Source organism: Ictalurus furcatus, unplaced genomic scaffold (assembly GCF_023375685.1).
Source record: "Ictalurus furcatus strain D&B unplaced genomic scaffold, Billie_1.0 scf7, whole genome shotgun sequence".
Classification (NCBI taxonomy): domain Eukaryota; kingdom Metazoa; phylum Chordata; class Actinopteri; order Siluriformes; family Ictaluridae; genus Ictalurus; species Ictalurus furcatus.
The window spans coordinates 11,952-28,227 of record NW_026521056.1 but is presented as its reverse complement, the minus strand read 5'-3'; the positions used below and the strand labels follow the sequence as shown (position 1 = coordinate 28,227).

The window sequence follows — 16,276 nt, the reverse complement described above, 5'->3', positions numbered from 1 at the left end:
TGTTTGTTTATTCAGAATAAGGTCAATAATGAGATTATTGCTGTCCATGTAAATGTACAGGTTGTAATGGAATACAGTTACAATATTTTGTGCCCTTTTTGAAGCTTGAAAGCTAGTAGATCCATTGATCAATTATCCATTACTGTTGTATGAAAAAGAGCAAGCAGGTTATTCTTCTAAATTTCTCAATTTGTGTTCCGCCGAACAAAGTAAATGATAGACATTTTGGGGTATTTTTTTCTAGCTATGTTTGAAATTCCATAATTATTTTTGTTTGTCCTTGTAGAACACCAAACTGAAGTGTCACTCGAGAATGTACTGATGTTTGCTACTGGCCTGACATCACTTCCACCTGCTGGAATAGCACCGCTACCATGCATTGTGTTTTTTCCAATTCACTCTTCCCATTGGCAAATACATGCACAAACACCCTCAAGGTGCCACTCCTAGACACGTGTCCCCTTCTCTCTGTACCACGTTCTAAATATTCAAACAGCCCAAGAAAGAAAATTTGCTGTTTTCTGAGACGATGAAGTGGCTCTTAAAAGAGCCTTTGTGTATATTAGACGGAGTTGTGGTTTACACGCGCCCTCCGCGAATACGCCGGGCCAGCTGAATATCCTTGGGCTTGATGGTCACTCTCTTGGCCTGCGTTGTCTAGTTTTGACATATCAAAAACAATACACAGAGCTTCTGAACTGTTTACCAGCAGTATTATTATTATTATTATTATTATTATTATTATTATTATTAACTTTTTAAAGAACATACCCTCGATTCTTGACATGGAAATGTTGTTTGTAAATTTACATTGAAATAATATATCCATATATCTGTCCAGCTGCTTTGTGACAATGTCCATTATTAAAACATGCTACATGAACAAACAAAATGGTGGCCGTGGCTCTGGTGGTTGAGTGGGTTGTCCACTAATCATAGGGTTGGCGGTTCGATTCCCAGCCCACATGACTCCACATGCCGAAGTGTCCTTGGGCAAGACACTGGACCCCAAGTTGCTCCCGATGGCGTTAGAGCCTTGCATGGCAGCTCTGCTACCATTGGTGTGTGTGTGAATGGGTGAATGAGACACAGTGTAAAGCGCTTTGGATAAAAGTCATTTATTTATTTACCAAAATGCAAAGGTTAGATACAGCAATGATTTAATACAACTCCGTTCAAATGAATACAGAGGCCTGCTCAGATACCACAACGTTTAATAACTCGACATTCGCGGCGTCATAAACGGGGAAAATGGTCACGCATACCACTAGGACAGGTCTAGAACTCTGAACACTGCTCCGATTTCACTATATATGTGCGCATGCCGGCCAGACAGACGGAAAGAGACACGGTATACAGACAGCACACCAACACATTTAAAGCATATTCACACATGATGATGATGATGATGATGATAAATAATTTGATATTTCTGTAAAGCTGCTTTGAGACAATGTCTATTGTAAAAGCGCTATACAAATAAATAAAAATTGAATTGATAAATATACTGCTATGTATATTATATAATGTTAAAGTACACAAATTGATTTGTAATATGAAAATATTAATGTATTTCTAATAGTAGAAATTTCATTCTCATCACTGCTTCATGTGTTCCCTACGTGGCCTCATCTATTTTACTCGAGAATAGGTGACAAATAGGGAGGAACATTACAAAGATAAAGGTAATGTATACAATAATTATCACAAACAGGTTTAAAAAAAAAGGGGGGGGGGGGAGAGTAATAGTAATCATGTAATATTTCTTGGCTAACTACCACGAACTTGGAACAGAATACCCCTTCTGGGAAACTGCCGTTCCCGAGTTTGGACACACGAGGGCAGTCAAGCTCCATCCAGCACAATGCCGCCTGAAACAGAAGGTGGGTTTGGGCTATTTTACACTGATTACGTTTACATGGACAGCAGTAATCTAATTATTGACCTTACTCTGAGTAAGATAATAACGTGATTAAGGTGTTTACATGAGTTGCTTTTAGAATACTCCTGTCATGTTCCCATTTTACATGTTTTAGAACATAATTAGATTAACAGCCCGTGTCATTACGTCACCATACCACGCCGTCCGACGTCCCTCCAGAATTTCACATATCAACATACAGTTCGTCTTCGTTATGGTACCGTATACAGTTTTGGGTGTTTTTATTTTATTTATTTTTTTTACAAATGCTTTAAGTGCGGTTAATTATTTGCCATGCTATACATGCTAATAGGCAACTGCTTGAAGCTGTGGGCTGCGTCCTGTTGGCTCAAATTTAGCCTATTACCCAAAAACACTTAAAATTCAACATAGAAGCCAATACTCACATCTACCTCTGAGCCCAGTTGGAGATAGAAAAAATACACCAGCCGTGAGTGAGAAGAAGCAAGGGTCCAGCTTTATTGTTCCATTCCACCACACGAGATCCACACCGATGAGAATTCTCAGAAGTGATCCCAATACCCTGAGCTTAAGCTCCAGTATTTATACTGTATTTACACACTAAATAACCCAGATGTTTCAAGAAGACTATGATCTCACTACCAATAGGGTTAAAAAAGAGCTCATTTACCTTACTCTTATGTTCCAGAAAAGGGCTATTTCACTTACACATAGAACTGAAACCAGGGGTTTTAATTTACACATAAAATCAGAACCCAGGCATTTCTAATAACCCAGAAAATAAAAACCCAGAGTTTTTAGTTACTCAGAGAATCAGAAACCAGAGTTTTGAATTACCCAGAGAATCGAAACCAGAGAATTTGAATAACCCGTAAAATAGAAAGTGGACAAGACTAAACAATCTAGAGTGACCTTGGTCTTATTGTTATCTCGCGGGGGGGCAGGTTGACTCAGCCACCCTTATAAATGGCTCCTCATGGTTCTTTCTTAAAATTAAGGCCTTCCTTGTGAGACAAGAACCTTCACCATTTGAGTCATGAGTAAGTTTACATTTTCCTGTATTTCTAGTTTATAATTTATTTTCATATTTGCACTATATTTCTTATTTTATATATATTTATACTACTTGAAAAGCTATAAGATATTATTAAAGTTATTCATGTGTGTGTATGAGAAAGAGAGAGTGTGTGTGTATGTTGTGTCTACTTGCCCGCCCTTGACTGTACGAGCGTGTGTGTGTGTGTGTGTATTAGCACTCCTCAGCTCAGCTCATATACCTCTTTTTGACTTTTTTGACTACTACTGCTCTTAAAGACCTTTAAAGTGTAATTCCAATTTGTCAATGTCCGCCTAATCCCGCTTCTATGTGTCTAGGTGCCCGTCTTTTCTTCTTCTCCCCTTTGCTGGATGCTAGGTCTCCCTTATGTTTATTTTATGACATTTTTTTATCCACAACAGTCCCAAACCGCGTACTTACCTTCTATATAGTAGCCGAGATACATGTATTTATCCCCACTACAGGCCTATAGTAGGAAAGTATGCAGTTTGGGACGCAGCCAAACTCTCTTGTTCGCCATAAAACGTATAACTGCCGTGTGTGATCATGTCCTGTCGCAAAATGCGGTGAAAACTCACCACGTTAATAGTGTGATTAAGGTGATTACATGTCTGTAATACACGTTGATAATGCAACTAAAACAGGAGTACTCCACCTGTCTTAATTCAATTAGTGCTTACTTCTAGTATGACCTTAATCAGATTAAGGTAATTAAAAATTGCTGTCTACATGGTAGTTTCTTAATTGGAATATTGTCTTAATCGGGTTAATAGTGGATTATTGTTGTCCATGTAAACGCAGTGACTGACACAGCTCATCAGCGTTATTACTGTGCATTGTCTAGTTTTCACGTATCAAGGACAATACACGGAGCTTCTCAACTGTTTAACAGCATCATCATTATGATTTAATTTTTAAAGAACATACCCTCTTCTCTAGACATGGAAATGTTGGGGTTTTTTTTTTAAGTTTACATTGTCACACAGCAACTTTCGGCCCACAGTCCTCAATCAAGTTTGATTTTTGGCCCTTCCTAGGAAAAAGTTTGGGCACCTCTAATTAATAATGATGTGCTACTAGAAAACCATTTTAAGTTATTTCCTCTTGCTACAATCTTAATACGAATAACTTTGTGCTGCTAAAGCCCCATTTTGCATTGCTCAGATTATACAACCCCCCCCCCAAAACCGTGCTACAACCGTTTAAATATACTCATCTCTGCATTTAGCAGGCTGCTATAATTACCCAAAATCCTGAACATCCACAGGAGTGCAGCGCTTCAGAAGTCCCCCTCTATCTCTCTCTCTCTCTCACACACACACACACACACACACACACACACACACACAGCGTGAGAGGAAAAGCAAAAAAGAGGAAATCGCTCTTTGTATGAAAAGTGGGTGGCTCTTAAAAGAGCCGTTGGGTTGATGAAGACGGCGGTAACGCGCTTTATTTGGAGCTGGTGTACTTGGTGACGGCCTTTGTGCCCTCGGACACGGCGTGCTTGGCCAGCTCGCCGGGAAGCAACAGGCGCACGGCGGTCTGGATCTCCCTGGAGGTGATAGTGGAGCGCTTGTTGTAATGAGCCAGACGAGAAGACTCACCGGCGATGCGCTCAAAAATATCATTCACGAAGGAGTTCATGATGCCCATGGCCTTGGATGAGATTCCGGTGTCAGGGTGCACCTGCTTCAGGACCTTGTACACGTAAATGGCGTAGCTCTCCTTCCTGGACTTTCTGCGCTTCTTGCCTCCTTTGCCGGCCGTCTTGGTCACGGCTTTCTTTGATCCCTTCTTGGGCGCTGCCTTGGCTGGATCGGGCATGATGCTGCTTCTCGAGTAAAAGAACAGAGAATAACTAGCGCCCGCCTCGCGCCCGCTCTATTTACAGACCCACATGCTAATAACGCCCAGACAAGACACCTTTTTTTGATTGGCCAAAATTCGATACCTCCTCCTGCATGGCACCTCCTACTTCTCCGCCTCCTCCTCCGCTACGCTTTGTTTCCCTTCCCGCCGTTGTACTTTCAGGACAACATGCACAATGAAAAAAAAAGTTGGCTTGAAATTTTTTGATATATATATATATATATATATATATGTGTGTGTGTAGGAGAGCGAGAAATATATAAGTTTCTACTAAAACCATCTTCTAACTCGCTTTAAACAAACACGTTATAATACTACTTAATACTGTGCACATACATATATATTTATAGTTTATTACAAAAAATACAAATAGATTGCATAATAATTATTAATAATTACTTATTAATTAATACATACATAAGTTCTTATGCTACTTGTGTACAGCGTTTGATGCCTTATGTTTCACAAAAGAAAAAGGCTTTTGATTTTTTTCCACACGGAACAGCTCTTTTTCTAGACATGTGGGTGGCTCTTAAAAGAGCCGTTGTGTTCGCGTCGTTCGTTGTTAGAGCGTTTAACCGCCGAACCCGTACAGGGTGCGTCCCTGGCGTTTCAGAGCGTACACCACATCCATGGCGGTCACGGTCTTTCTCTTGGCATGCTCGGTGTAGGTGACGGCGTCGCGGATCACGTTCTCCAGGAACACCTTCAGTACACCACGAGTCTCTTCATAGATCAGACCAGAAATACGCTTTACACCGCCACGGCGAGCCAGACGGCGAATAGCCGGCTTGGTGATCCCCTGGATGTTATCGCGAAGCACCTTGCGGTGACGCTTAGCGCCTCCTTTGCCGAGTCCTTTACCACCCTTGCCTCTGCCAGACATGATACTGCTTTCGAAGTCAAGCCACTCAATGAAAGTTCTCGCGCAGCGCCCACCTATTTATCCACACTCGACAGGACCTAGTTGAGAACAGGCGAGGAGGCGGGCCTTACACCAACGGTCACACAATAGCTCTCTTTTTCGAAAACAATCACTAGGCACTGCTTTTCACCTGCTAACGTCTTCTTCTTCCCCATTCTCTCTCTCTCTCTAAAAACACACACAGATACAAAACATTATTAGTATTTTCAGTACTAATGTTTTGGTTCAAATTAGTAGTAGTAGTAGTAGTAGTAGTAGTACAACACAATAGTCAGGAACTTTGGGTAAAACATGCATAGTAAAGCATACAGCTAAAACACTCATCAGCGTAAGGAGGTTAGAAAAAGCTGTCTGTGTTTGTACAACATTGACATTACTGTTTCAAACACAAGACGTTCCTTTTGAGCACGTCCTTGGACTCAAGGCCCGTATATACTACAGTCCTACGTCCACTGCAACTACAGGTCGCACATAGCAGCACAAGCCTTTATTAGTAGGCCCAGCATTCAGCGGATCAGCACCAATGTCTGTGTTCACTTTGAAGCAGCCCACATTCTACCACACAAGTACTTCACTAACTTACAAGCACCACAGAAAGGAATGCAAACACAACTCTCAGGCCTTGCTTTATCAGCTCTCGCAAATGCATGATGTAATGGACTCTCGAAGGTCGAAATTAGCTACATTGTCTCAAACCCTCATCTCATTCTTAAAAAGTGTCATTCACAAAGGAAGCATATGCACTTTGACAGTTGTGCAAGAGAAACTAACATAACACACATCACACACAAGTAGGAATACAAAGTCAGCCTTCGCACTATCTAATCACTGGCCTTCTCTTTTCCCATTTTCATTTTCGCTATCTGTGTTACAGTCAATGTACGCACTGTGTTTGAACCTAAATGTCATGCATCAACCAAAACTGCTCCTCCAGAATGACAGCTGAGTTTAAGATTGGCAAAATATGTCGCAGCAGTTGCATTCGTCAAATAAACTATGATCAATGAATTAATGCCAATGAGATAATTACAGCAATGTGTAATGTCCAATAAGCTCAAAAAGAGTCGGATTCCCCGCACACTTTAATCTCCTTGGCCAATCAAACACAATTATAAACTGGGATTCTGATAGTTGTGTGCCTTTAACTCACAGTGTAGAAAAATGAGGTCAGCTATATAGACAACACCTTTCATTGTCTATTTAATTACTTCGATTGAGGTCATTATTAGAAGTAGTAGTACAACCTACCTTCTGTTTTAGGCGGCGTCGTGTGTTGTGCTGGATGGAACATGACTGCCCTCGTGTGGCCAAACTTGGGAACGGCAATTTCCCAAAAATTGCCGTATTCTGTTATTAAGCTTTTAAGGGCGGTGTTTAGAAGTCTATTTTTGTTTACGGTCAGTATCTCAAATTCAAGTGTAGCGGGTTCATCATGAAACTGCCAGATTTGCTCATGAGCACCAACATTCATGTTCATTCTCATCACTGCGCTTGTGCAACTGCATGTGTTCCCTACGTGGCCTCATCTATTTCGCTCGGGAATATCCACACGGTACAAGAACGGTACAAAGATAAAGGTAATGTATACCATTGTTAAATTACAACAATTATCATGAACGGGACCGGATTAAAAGGAAGAGAGAGAGAGAGAGAGAGAGAGAGAGAGAGAGAGTAATATTGTGTCAAAGTTCTTACCCAGAAAACCGCTTCTGGGAAATTGCCGTTCCCGAGGTTGGACACACGAGGGCAGTCAAGCTCCATCCAGCGCAACACACAACGCCGCCTGAAACAGAAGGTAGATTTGGGCTAGTGTACACAGATACAGCTCATTAGCGTTATTACTATAAATTGTATCATTTTCACATATCAAGGACGATACACGGAGCTTCTGAACTATTTAACAGTAGCTTATTATTATTATTATTATTATTATTATTATCATCATCGTCATCATCTCGTTTTTAAAGAACATACCTTCATCACTTGACATAAAAAAAAAAAACCTTTCCATGTACAAATTTACATTGTCACAAAACAGCTGTACATGTATCTGGAGACATTAGTTCAATGTCCATTCTTAAACATGTTAGATAAACAAACAAAAGGAAAAGGTTAGATAGACCAAAGATTTAAATATAACTCCGTTCAAATGAATATAGGCCTGCTCAGACACCACAGCGTTTAAAAACCTCGAGATTCCCGGCGTCATAAAGAGAACAACCGTCAAACATACCATCAGGTTAGTTCTAGAACTCTGACCGTGATGTCATAACGGATCTTATGGCTGGCTGCTCTGATTTCACTATATTTGTCTGTCTGTCTGTGTGTGTGCGCACGCCAACATAGTTTAAACAATAATAATACATTCACATTTTATCATGTACATAGCAGTATATTCATCAACATCATAAAGTACACACATTCTTTTCTAATATAATATTAACACTGTAATCTTCTTCCCTAGTTCTGGATCTTCTCGAGTGAAATAGATGAGGCCACCTACGGAACATATTAATTTACATACACAGCAAAATCCACAGAAAGAAATCAACTCTATTGGATTTAATGTAAACACTTTTAAAGTGTCTGGAGGGGTCCACACTCCACATTGGGATTTTAACACTTTAATAGAGTTCACATCAACTCTTTGTATAGTTGCAACTGAACACTACTCAAGTGTTAGTTTCTCAACACCAGTGGGTAGTGTTAGAAATTAATTCTCATAGGAGTAATTCATTAAATCTCATAGTGGTAATTGCATACTATTAAATGAGTTGCCTCTAACACTATAAAGTGTTAATATGCTACTGCACAATTAAAATTACATTTAAATGATTACAAATCTAAAAGGCAAATAAAGAAAAAAAAAACAAGTTGATTGCTTTATAATGGTTTTATTTTTTCAAGGGCGTTAACATTACTGACCCCTCATGTCAAGTCTTTCTAAATATAACAATTGGGCACTATGTACTCTCTTTGATTAATCTCATTAGAGCATTGCTGGTCAAATGGCTGGTCAAAAATGTGTCAGTTCGTTCACAGAGATGACAGAAAACTCATCCATTTGGTTATCTTCCATAGAGTATGCATTGAAGTGGTCATCATAGAACATAGTGCTTTCATAATTTCCTGTAATGTAAAAACACTCTTCATATATTATTATCTCACAGACCTTTTTGAACACAGGGAGATCATAGGTACATCCAGTGCATATGAACAAACCAACCTGATACTCAGTACCATAATGTCTGACCCACTTTGTACTTGTAACACTCAAACAGGCTTCTAAATATAATGTCTGACTGAGTTCTTCCCCACCTTGCAAGTTACAGATGGTTTTTGATGTAGGGCCAAATTAAAAACAATTAAAACCTTCTAAAACAATCATTTTCACAGTTAAATATCAATTGACGATGTTGCTTTACTAATGATTTAATGAGATTCTTGAAATTTTTGCCACATCTTTTGAAAATATGGTGCTTAGCTTCAAATCGCATTCACCACATATGGATAAGAGGGCCAATTTTTTTATGCATCTCAGATAGTGCATCATCAAGTGGTGCTTGGGAATCGACCTCTTGTCAGGAAACAATTCTTTGAATAGAGTATGGTGATCACAGATCAGATGTTTTAAGTAACATATCATCCCATCAGTTATGGTGTAGGAGAACACTATATTGACAATCTGTATCGAAAGCAGGAGAAAGTTCCAGTGATTGTTATTCCTTTCAATGACCACCAAATATCAGTGGAGTGTTGTGCAGAAGACACCATAACTGTATGGCATTCAAACCCAGGTGTTTGCCCTTATCATCCATTTTTAACCCACTTGGTTTGTTTTTACAGTCTGTGTAACCATAATTAAAGCTCTGTATCCTATTTGACAATGTGTTCAAAGAGACATAGTCCTGTTTAACAAGGTACTCAAAAAACAGTTTAAGTTCATACTGTACCACACCCTCTAGCAGATCATGAATGATGACAACAGCATAGTTATCAGTACAATGGAAATACTGTAATGAATTATGCACACATGACTTTTTGACACCATATATTGACCGCAGTTCAGGATTTTCATTTAGTGCCTTACAATGTTCAGTATGAACCTCTTTGGAATGGAAAATTAACCCAGAATGATCTTCAGTAAATATAGATTGAACTTCTTCCTTACTAATTAAACAGAACCTATGGAAATTAGTTGCACTGAAATATTCCACAAATGCCAGTAAGCCATTTAAAGCCAAATTATCTCCTGTTACTTGAATTACTGAGCCAAACAAAGGTTGTTCAAAACAAGGAAGCTGTATGCCTTCGGTTTCTAAGATTTTCAGGTCATCAATAAGGGGCTTTGGTATCACATCAAAACCATATGTCTTAAGATCTTCCATGTAGAATAGAGCTGCAAGATGTACATTAATTAGTACAGAGTTACACTTGGGTGGAAGATTTTTTTTTTTTAGAGTAAAATAGATACAACCAAGTTTGTGGATCCCCCTCTTGGAACCTAGAGGGTTAGCAGTTTCAAAATCGTTGTAATAGAGTAGAATCTGTAAAGCGTGCTTTTGCTGCGAGAACAGTGCATGGTTTTGGAAATACGACCCATCATTAATGTCTTTGTTAACTCCAATTCCACTCTGTTTGTCCTGTAAAAAACTCTCTCTAACTGGACTGTTTTTGAATATTGATTTCAGTGTACCCAGAATGGGTACATACATGCACTTGTCCGTTACGGGAACCTGCCTGTAGTTCTATCTCTGCGCAAATCCATTCTCACCCCAAGAACACATTCTTTAGGTTCAACTATTTCCCATTTCTCATCATAATATTTATGTCTCCTTGACTCAGTGTTTAATGCTGAAAAAGGATTACTTAATTGATCGAAACAGTGTTCAGTTCTTCTACAAGTGTCTGAACTTGTACTTTCAGGAGTATCAGTTTTAAGAACTGCATCTCATGCTTGGATTTTAACATCATTAACAACTTCTTCCATTGAACAAACAATTGTTTGGACAGCACTTTCAGAAAGACCTGATGCTTGCAAATGAGCAACAATTGATCCACACACTGAAGATAGCTGAGTTGTAACAACAGAACTTTGTGAAGTATGTAAAGTGGCAACAGAATTTGGGCGATCATTTGAACATTCCGCCTCATATTCTCCCTGAGTGGAAAGATCCTGATTAGTATCAATCTCTTGATCCATAGTGTGACTATGTACCTTGCTGAGGTGTTTTCGGAAGCCACTATAAGTACAAAATGATAACGGGCGACCTGGCTCTCCACATTTTAAATGTAACTTTTTGCTAAGATATAAACCATGTTGAAATTTTAAATGTTGACAAAGAACCAAACAAGTTCTGAGGTGTGCTTTACATACAAAACATGTGAACATCTTCAAGGCTGTTAATCTCACTGCAGCAATCATGCTCGAAGATCTTTAACACGCGGGCTCTCCTTTGCTCTTCCGACATCGATGTTATAGATAGTGGTTTGGATAAATGTGTAGAAATTACAAAGAGCTTCATCATATGAGAAACTGAAGACATAGTGAACTTTGAACAGTTCATCAAAAGCTGCCACTGATGTGTGTGCCTTACATGGGATCGCCTTTTGGTCGATAATAACGTAGAACTTTGGGATATCCTTCTTTCGCTCACTGATGCAGAGGAGGAATGGTTGTCTTGTGTCAGCACTCTCAATGAAGGTAGTCACACTGGCTCCTTCCTGAAGGTCAGCAAAGGGACATAAAATAAATATGAAAATAAAACTGCATGTTTTTTTTACATTATCACTAGCACCGTCACATCTTGTTTGCAGGTGGAGTAAGCAAAATGAGATGCAGGTCTCAGAATCCCAAAATAATCTACACCTCAAGAGTTCCTAAAATTAAGATCTGATGTTTAAATAGTAACTTTTGCATACCTTAAGATATCTCACAAGATGGCTGGTTGCTTGAGCTGAACTGATCTTGGATATTTTTTTTCTGGCCTCTTGAGGTTAGAGGGAGCAGATGCAGCTGCAAAAGGATTGAGGACATATCGCTGTCCCATCGTAAAGACATCACAAAATAATTAAATGATCTCTCTTTAATTATTTTTTTAAAGACTGGAACATTTTTAAAATACAAAACAGTTTATACTGACCATTGTAGTCCTCAGATTCAGGTTCAGTTCCTGACAGCAGCTCGCCCATATTCTTAAGAGTCTTGCAGTCTGCAATGATTTTTGGCTTGAAGAATATTGACCACTTTGCCAGGAACTTCTGAGACACTTCGTCACCAAACATCATGGAGAAATCCTGGTCGATCTATAAACAAGGTTTATACAGGTTTAAATATAACGGACATAAATGGATAAAAGGTCAAATACTAAAAATTAAGATCTGCTGTGTTATTTATGCATACATTTGGGATATAAAAGATTAGAACGTTGAATTTCTCAGTTTGGACCGGCCTGTTGGTGTTACGGTGATCATTGAACAACTCCTTTCTCTACTGTACCAGTGAACTCATTTAATAACTACAGAGAAAATTTCCTTTTCAAAACTATTTCCAAAGCTAAAGATTTTCTTACCAATCCAGGTACATCAAGGAAACGAGGGAACAAATCCAGGACTGAAGATGGTGCATCCTCACCGACCACCTTCTGCCGATACTGGAAAGTCGCTCATCTTCTCTTTGACCACAGATTCATCAGTGGAATATCGTATCGTAGATATCGCCTCCCTGCACTCCTCACCAAATTGCTGTTGACAGAATAACAGAGATTCTCGTCTGGTTTTTGGACCATCCTGAAGAACAGTCTTGGAATGACACCGGGAGCCAGCACAGGTGTTACGTTGAACTGTCTTGATCCTCCATGCAATGAAGCCACTATTACCCTCAGGATCATAGTAGTGTTCCTGTTTAAGAAAAGACCCAAAGAGAGGCATCTCGTGCTTGGCTTCAAGAATGAATTACTCAACACAGTAAGTTCACACAATGACTATATAACACTACAAAAACAAGTGGAAAATACAAAGCTGAGCAACCTATAAACACTCATCTAAAACAAGATCATTTTAACTTTAAAACTATAAAAGGGAAGAAAATATAAAAACACACTGGTTTGGGTTTTCAGACAGAACTTACATATCCATGTTTGGAGAAAGGATCTTGGAGGTATGGAAAAAGTGTCACAATTCCCAGTGCATAATTCGTCTTGACGATGGAATCATCCTTTCAAATAAATCAATTTACTTTGCAAGCGTGTATGTTTTGCAAGAAGTTAAAGGATAAATTCCCCTTTTATAGCAACACAGAATAGCATTCTTTAGCTGCGCCACATGAATCTGTTGTGATGACAAAGGGAGGGAAGTGACCTCCAATTCTTACCCATGTAGCTCTAACATGTCTGCAACCAGGACGTTCACCATCTGTTAGTGTTTTGGTCTTTTCATACTCCTTGAAGATTTCCTCACCCTTTGGATTGGCCCTCAGAACACAATCAACTTTCTGCCAAAACATCTTACATTGTTATGACATGCTCATGGAAATTTGAGGATTTTTAATGCCTTTCCTTTATGCCGAGAATACATTTACAAAACACTTCTACAGATAAGTATCAATAATAAACAATTATGTAATTGAGGATTTTAAATGCATTTATTCAAAGCTTACCTGTCTTGCTTCATTCTGGTCCATTAACCCTGTTGGGTTCCTCCTCTTTCTTGTGGACTCCAGGACAATTGTGGAATCTGATGAATGGGATGAAGCTGGGGATAGTGGAGTCAGTACAGAGGAGGATGCTTGATCTGAGACCAGTTGAACATCCAGATGTACAAAATCACAGACAGAACAAAATCAATTTAAATGTACATGTATTTATCAGTAACAAAAGCATTTCAACAAATACTTGAATGGTTACATAAAAAAATATAAAGTATATTATCTTCATTAAGTACTTTTTACGAATAAGATGTACTTAACGTAATGATCAATAGTATAGCAAATGATAATAGTTTGAGGTCCCTCAAAAAGATATTTTAGACTCTGCTCCTAGGTAACTTCATGTGTTCCCTACGTGGCCTCATCTATTTCACTCGAGAATATCCACAAATAGGGAAGAAGATTACAAAAATAAAGGTAATGTATACAATAATTATCGTGAACGGGTTTAAAAAAGGGGAGAGAGAGTAATAGTAATCATGTAATATTTCTTGGCTAACTACCACAAACTTGGAACAGAATACCCCTTCTGGGAAACTGCCGTTCCCGAGTTTGGACACACGAGGGCAGTCAAGCTCCATCCAACACAACGCCGCCTGAAACAGAAGGCAGGTTTGGGCTATTTTACACTGACGCAGCTCATCAGCGTTATTACTGTGCATTGTCTAGTTTTCACGTATCAAGGACAATACACGGAGCTTCTGAACTGTTTAACAGCATCATCATTATGATTTAATTTTTAAAGAACGCACCCTCTTCTCTAGACATGGAAATGTTGGGTTTTTTAAGTTTACATTGTCACACAGCAGCTGTACAGATATCTGGATATATTATTTCAGTGTCCATTCTTAAACACGACAGATGAACAAACAAAGAAACTAACCACATGAAAAGGTTAGATAGACCAATGATTAAATACTACCCTGCTCAAATGAATACAGAGGCCAGCTCTGATACCACAACGTTTAAAAACCTCGACATTCGCGGCGTCATAAAGGGAACAACCGTCAAGCATACCATCAGGAAACTTATAGAACTCTGAACGTGACGTCATAACAGATCTTATGGCTCGCTGCTCCGATTTGACTATATATGTCTGTGCGCGCGCCGGGGAGACTGACCTGGACACGGTATAAGGACAGCACACAAACACATTTAAAACATATTAACACATTAACATTATATCATGTACATAGCAGTATAGTTATCATAATAAAGTACACAAATTTACTGCTAATAGTAACATTATTAATGTCTTTCTAATCTCATTAGTCATTTCATTCTCATCACTGCTCCTACATAACTTCATGTGTTCCCTAGGTGGCCTCATCTATTTCACTCGAGAATATTGCTGGCTCAAATTTAGCCTATTACCTGAAGACACTTAAAAATTCAACATAGAAGCAAATACTCACATCTGCAAACCCAGTTGGAGATAGAAAAATAAGACAACAGCCGTGAGGGAGAAGAAGCAAGGTTCCAGATTTATTGGTTCCGTTCCACCACACGAGATCCACACCGATGAGAATTCTCAGAAGTTATCTAAAAAACCAGAGCTGAAGCTCTTCTATTTATACAGTTTTCTTAGGGTCAGGATGACCCAGACACGAATGTGTTTTAGAAAGAGCTTATCAAAATTACCATTCTGTTTTAGAAAGGGCTCATCAAAATTACCAGTATGTTTTGAAAAGAGCCTTTTCCAAACACCATTAGGTTTGAAAGAGGTACGAGACACAACATTTCGGAGAGACCTTGGTCTCACAGTTATCTCGCGTGTGCAACGTGACTCAACTACCCTTATAAATGGCCCCTCTTGGTTCTCTCTTAAAAATTAAGGCCTTCGTCTGTATTACTCCTGACCTTTTCTCGTGAGACAAGACTCTTCCCCACCTCCAAGTATATTATGAGTAAGTTTCTTTCACATTCTTCTGTATTTCTGGTTTATAATTTCTTTTCATATTTGCTCTACATTTCTGTTATATATATATATATATATATATATATATATATATATATATATATATATATATATATATATGGTTATACTGCTTGCAAGTGGTTTACTGTACTCCCTATGTCATAATATCATTATATTATCCTTATAATATCTTAATACTCCTTTTATTATTCTTATAATGTTCTGTTTTCCTTCTGTGTGTGTGTGCGTGGTGGCATAGGCCTGTGTGTGTGTGTGTGTGTCTCTTAGTTGGCCGTCCACCTACGCTCTGAGGCCTGCCGCACTAATCAAATACATGTATGGTTTGCTGTGTGTTGTGTCTTAGGTAAACATCCGTTCATACAGTGCACCAGACCGGTGAATTCTCAATAAGATTACATATTACTAATACTAGGTCTCCCTCGTGTTTATTTCATGTATATTTTATATACAACAATATCCACAAATAGGGAAGAAGATTACAGAGATGAAGGCTTAAAACGTGCTTGAATGATAAAAAGTCAATAAATACAAAATCACTAAATAACTTTAAAGGGTTTATTTTCTATAGAACATGAATACAATCCTTTCACTCAAAATAGGACTCCCCGCTGCAGACCCTCCTCCAACGTTTTCAAAAAAGCACCTAGCGTCATATCTAGTGACTTTTTAGACAAACCTTAGCTACTTTCTGTAGAAGAGAATGGCCAGTACTGCCCGGTGAGTGTGAGGTCCTGCTTTCCCCCCGGAGACACGCCTCTCTCTGCAGCTACTCTGTTCAGTGAGGGGCAGAGAGGAGCAGCACGTTCATTCACTTCTAACTTTCTCTCTGAGAGATTATTTTACATGGAAATATAGCACGAAATCACAGTGCACCCGTT

The 16,276-nt window shown here is 38.9% G+C and overlaps 3 protein-coding genes and 1 long non-coding RNA gene across 4 annotated transcripts; 1 reads left to right on the top strand and 3 right to left on the bottom strand.

The window, feature by feature from the left end:
• Window positions 1-1,735: 1,735 nt before the first annotated feature.
• On the bottom strand, window positions 1,736-10,603 carry LOC128605004 (uncharacterized). Its single transcript, XM_053620108.1, has 2 exons — window positions 7,450-10,603; window positions 1,736-1,871 (listed from the first exon to the last, which is right to left on the bottom strand). Exon 1 carries the CDS (start codon window positions 10,467-10,469, stop codon window positions 9,483-9,485), a length of 987 nt encoding a protein of 328 aa, XP_053476083.1. The 5' UTR covers window positions 10,470-10,603; the 3' UTR covers window positions 1,736-1,871; window positions 7,450-9,482.
• Window positions 1,793-16,016, top strand: LOC128605007 (uncharacterized). The gene is made up of 4 exons (XR_008385435.1): window positions 1,793-1,883; window positions 12,335-12,720; window positions 13,475-15,366; window positions 15,637-16,016. It is a non-coding gene; the product is annotated as an uncharacterized LOC128605007 (long non-coding RNA).
• On the bottom strand, window positions 3,039-5,009 carry LOC128605005 (histone H2B). The gene has a single exon (XM_053620109.1). It carries the CDS (start codon window positions 4,782-4,784, stop codon window positions 4,410-4,412), a length of 375 nt encoding a protein of 124 aa, XP_053476084.1. The 5' UTR covers window positions 4,785-5,009; the 3' UTR covers window positions 3,039-4,409.
• On the bottom strand, window positions 5,244-7,537 carry LOC128605006 (histone H4). Its single transcript, XM_053620111.1, has one exon. It carries the CDS (start codon window positions 5,713-5,715, stop codon window positions 5,404-5,406), a length of 312 nt encoding a protein of 103 aa, XP_053476086.1. The 5' UTR covers window positions 5,716-7,537; the 3' UTR covers window positions 5,244-5,403.
• Window positions 16,017-16,276: the final 260 nt, after the last annotated feature.

What these genes read in the sequence shown, in the direction of transcription:
- LOC128605004 (XM_053620108.1), bottom strand. Translation starts at nt 10,469, where the DNA reads ATGTATGTACCCATTCTGGGTACACTGAAATCAATATTCAAAAACAGT.
- LOC128605006 (XM_053620111.1), bottom strand. Translation starts at nt 5,715, where the DNA reads ATGTCTGGCAGAGGCAAGGGTGGTAAAGGACTCGGCAAAGGAGGCGCT.
- LOC128605005 (XM_053620109.1), bottom strand. Translation starts at nt 4,784, where the DNA reads ATGCCCGATCCAGCCAAGGCAGCGCCCAAGAAGGGATCAAAGAAAGCC.